The sequence below is a fragment of the Rhopilema esculentum genome, chromosome 6, assembly GCF_057945365.1.
Source record: "Rhopilema esculentum isolate cy_ngs chromosome 6, ASM5794536v1, whole genome shotgun sequence".
Classification (NCBI taxonomy): Eukaryota; Metazoa; Cnidaria; class Scyphozoa; order Rhizostomeae; family Rhizostomatidae; genus Rhopilema; species Rhopilema esculentum.
Genome location: NC_142820.1, coordinates 3,880,189 through 3,884,735, shown reverse-complemented (window position 1 = coordinate 3,884,735; position 4,547 = coordinate 3,880,189). Strand labels below are relative to the sequence as shown.

Sequence of the window (4,547 nt, the reverse complement as noted above, 5' to 3'; positions counted from 1 at the left end):
AAGCTTAAGTGGACAACAATGCCAAGGCTTTGGCTCCTTTAGGAGACAGAGTGGTCGAGGTGGGGGGGGGGGGGTCAAACTAGATTTTGATTTATATCATCATTGCTAAACAGCGATGAAATGCAACATTTTGCTAGTGATCTTATTTCTAACTGTCTTCATCTTAACCTAAGATATACTACCACAATTGCTTCTTTACTGATTTACAGCTGTTTTCTATTCAGAATAACGTTACAGTTATTGATCATGATTGACCTTTCCAAAAGGAAAAACTGATAAAAACAAAATTCAAGGAAGCTTCAAATCACAGAAATCCTAGCCCTTACTAAATTGGGATTTGATTTCAACTTTCGTTCCATCAAGAATCGACAAACATGTAATGGCTGTTTTACGAGCGAGCCTTAACTATCATAATGTCGCTCTAAACACATCTACAAAAATCGAACCTTGGAACTGAAAAAGCTTCTTAAATTATTCAAAGACTCATCTTAAAAATGACAAAATCGCGAATAAATAGGATAATCTCACCGCTATCTTGCTGTTTTGCATTTTAAGACTACACCAGCTGTTTGCAGTCGTTGAGATTTTCAAGAAATGAAATATGCTTCACCGAACAGTGGACTATTCCAAAAATATGTACAAATAATTGTTTGTGTACATTTGTCTTGAGGTATGGAAGACGCATCTACCAGAGACGAATCCATTTTGACAAAAGTAAGCTGTGAGATTCTTGTTTTTCTAGTCGATATTTTTTGTAGGCCTATAAACCTGTCATATTCTTCTGTAAACAATGCATATATTGAAACTTCCTATATTGAAAAACTGTTAGCAAAGTAAGCGAAAATTGATTTCTATAATTTCCTCTGAAATTTCATCATGTTTGTCCTATCATTTCTTCATTGTAGCATTGTAGCAAAATAGCAAATAATGAGTCTGAAATCAACGAAAGTTTTGTGGGGACGATTTGCTTTAATTTTTAATCAAGCAGAGAAAAGGGCAAAATAGTCTACAATAGTATCTTGGGTCTTTTCAATGAGATTTCAAATGAGCTGGCCACAAAGAATTTTCACTGTCATTCTGAGCACCTAAGGAAACAGATTGGTTTTTTTGCAACATTATCTAAGATTTTGAGCTTTTTGGTTACCAAGTTCGATTAATAGGTTTTCCAAGATAACGGAATTAAAGTTTCCTACATTTTTTGGTCAGCTTTTATCCTTTTCAACGTAGAACATTTTAAGGGTACGGAAGAAAAATCCTCTAGCCTCACAAGTATTTGTGCAATTTTCAACATTTATTTGTTTTTATCCAATATTTTTGCAGTTGCCTTTTTTTGTATCAAAAGAAATCTTCATATGTATAGGGCATGCAACTACAGTTCAAAGCAACTGTAAATTTAATGGTTCTCGACAATGTTTACTACCGTGGTAAAGGTCGCGTTGCATTACGCATGATAAGGGTCTGGGTTCTCCTTACGTCAGCCAAACTAAATCAGCAATTTGAAAACATGGGAATCTAAAGGTACAAGACTATATGTTTTAGAATGTCTTTTATGTTTAATCCCCATGCCCACATTGCTAAGAGTTCTTATGGTAATGATATTGGTAATACAAAACTATATTATATTCGTTGGTAAATATTCTTGATAAACTTCTTAGCGTTTATTCAGAGAACGGGTAGCCATTGCAAGGAAAAAAGTGACTATAGTAGTTGTTTAGAACTGTCACTCAAATGCATTGGCAATTCCATCATGTAAAAAAGGTGATCTCATACAGGCAAGAGAAACTGGAAAAGGGAGCTTGAGGAATCCATGCATTGATATCAGAAAGAAAGATAAATCACAGGACTTCTTTTATTCATTGTTGAAGCCTCTATATAAACACGTATAGTTTTTAAAAGTTTGCCTCGATACATTATACCGGCATTGATACCCAAGGGACAGACATATTAGGCAATCTTTCATATTAAGGGGGCAAACAACAAGAAACGAGATATCTTTTAGTACTGATCATTGATCTTTTATAAAGGAAATAGAGTAGTGTTTAAAAATTATAAGGGAGCTGCCAGTGTTAGGCCTAGCACTGGATTGACTAAGAATCAAGGCCAGACCATTAGTTTAACCAAGAAAAGCATCTTTTTAGAGCCAAATTCAGCTGAAAAGAAGGCTAGCACTATACACTCGCTCGCGACGTTTAATTTCTCAGAATGGATTCTGCTTGGAGATGCTTGAGAATGGAAGAGTGCAAGGGACAGATAATAGGTTTAGCCCTTTTGGTGAGTTTTTTAAAGCGCTATACAGAATGGAATTGACGGATGGACTTGAATGGAATCATCAAGCATTTTATGTGAATTAAATAAATTTTTAACGAGAAGAATTTCATTATCTATGACGATACTGAGGATTCACTACATGGCTACGAGACCGTACACTAGAGTGAAGCAATACCACTCAATCATAAGACGATGACAGAAAGCTTTAAGAAGTTTGCTAACTAATTATCAAAACATTTCTTTATTAAATAGTTAAATATTTTAATCTCCATTGATTGCAGCATTTTGTAACATGAAAATGATTCGAATACATTTTGTTTGACATACGATCGATCGAGTTACTTCCATGTATTATCTCCATTAAAGGTTTTTTTTCTCATTTATAATCTAGCCCAGATTTACATTGAGTTGAAATTTTTAAGCTCCGTGGCCTTTTCTTGATACATGGCTACAGTAACCGATTGCATATCGCTTTACAATAGCTGTTCTAAACGTTTTATCAATTGGTGAAAACATGTTGACAATTTGGGGAGCAAAAGCTGAAGCTTATCTGGCAGTTGATCATCAAGGGAATGTCTTCACAACAGTATGTATAAATCTTATGAAATATGCCATGACAGTAATCAGTTGTTTGCTAAAGGACAAAGGTGGGAGGTACGAGGGTATGGGAGAAAATTTACCTTGCAGAAGCAGTTATTTTAGCCTCAAAGTAGGGAGTTTTGGTAGACAGTGCAACCTACCTTAATAGTCCTGGCTATGAAATCAACTGAAATACTACTCATTCTATGAGCATGATGCTTGCTGTATCCAACATGTTTAGCTGAGTCCAATAAGTCCCAGTAAGCTGGCAGTAAGAACTTCTCGGGTCTGAAATGTAACAAGATGACAAATTACTTTAAAAGATCAAAATGATAATCTTAAAATGCGATTAAAGAGAAAAAACTGCACATTCTGTCTTATAGCGAATAGCGAGCCCTTTGATTAGGGGCCGATGTTTCTTCCTTTTACGCATCATTCAAAGATAATAGAATTGGAAGGTCTTTTTCAATCAGGACCAAAAGTATGCGTATTTTAGAGTAACTTTGGTTTGATTATGTAGATCAATTCAAAGCAATGGATTTGCCTGGCAGATAAAGCTTTTGATTGGAAAGTGAACAGTTTGAAGTGTTGTTTGCAAGTCGATAGAAGTAATTTAATCAGAGTGAATAAGTATTTTCAGTTTATTCACATACGATATCATCTTTTGAATTATGATATTATTCTTTCGCAAGTCCTTCAGATCAGGCTGTGTTAAGATATGTACATAATGTTATTAGCGGCTGGTTAGAATAGCTTAAAAAATAGTTCCATGGTTGCAATGTGCTATGTTCTTCTTATAGCAATGTATTTTATTTAAAATATATTATCTTATTTAATATCTTATAATATCTTATTATCTTATTTATTTATCGCATTTAATACCTTATTTAATAGCAAATTTTTATTTTTCTAGAAAACTGAAGGCCATCAATGTGTGTTTATGGAGCTATTTACGAAAGACTTTTTCAACATCTATGGCAGCTTCAAATCAGTGAGTGAGGGACGGCCCAAATGCTTGCATATTTTAGGGGATGGTTCCCCTGTGACCAAAGACTTCTTCGGTTTGCCAGACAGTTCATGCCAATTTTTTTGGGATTTGCCCACAATTTCCGTAAAGCAAGCAAGATTCTCTAGCGTTTACAAGAAAAAGTAAGCTAAAAACAACTTTGGTGTACGTATACATCATCTGGTAACAGAGAAAGTATTAAAACCAAATGAATATTAAAAATTATGTCATAATGATTATAGAACTTCAAATCTTGTTTCAATTGTCAAAAAGCATTAATAGTGAATATAAATGGTTAGATGTCAAGCTTTTTTGTGGAATCTCTAAACAATTTTATCTAAAAGACTAGAGGGTTTAGATTTGAGGGAGATAGGTCGCTTACCATATGTGGCTAACTTTGCAAAGCACTATAAAGTGATATTTCTATCTCGTTGTTTTAGGGCAAAAGACCATCGCTTTTTCATATGACAAGTTTTTAATTGTAAATTTCATCTATCTAGATATCTTATCTAGATATATCTAAAAAAATTCTTTTTGTGACCAATTTTCAAAGAATTTTAATCTACTTATCTTATTAAAACTGTAAACCACATTGATGCAATCATAAATACAAAATGAATAAAAACCTTTAAAAGTTAAGCCAAAAATATGATGTAAAGAATTTAAAGGAATTTTCTAATTCAAGTCTCTATCT

At 33.7% G+C, this 4,547-nt stretch overlaps 1 protein-coding gene across 1 annotated transcript; it reads left to right on the top strand.

The window, feature by feature from the left end:
* Window positions 1-533: 533 nt before the first annotated feature.
* LOC135686438 (fibroblast growth factor 16) lies at window positions 534-4,159 on the top strand. The gene is made up of 4 exons (XM_065202667.2): window positions 534-714; window positions 2,139-2,271; window positions 2,751-2,854; window positions 3,761-4,159. Exons 1-4 carry the CDS (start codon window positions 673-675, stop codon window positions 3,998-4,000), a joined length of 519 nt encoding a protein of 172 aa, XP_065058739.2. The 5' UTR covers window positions 534-672; the 3' UTR covers window positions 4,001-4,159.
* Window positions 4,160-4,547: the final 388 nt, after the last annotated feature.

Coding starts and splice junctions, on each gene's coding strand:
- LOC135686438 (XM_065202667.2), top strand. CDS start 673: ATGGAAGACGCATCTACCAGAGACGAATCCATTTTGACAAAA. Junction 715..2,138: donor ACGAATCCATTTTGACAAAA/GTAAGCTGTGAG, acceptor GCATCTTTTTAG/AGCCAAATTCAGCTGAAAAG. Junction 2,272..2,750: donor TAATAGGTTTAGCCCTTTTG/GTGAGTTTTTTA, acceptor GCTTTACAATAG/CTGTTCTAAACGTTTTATCA.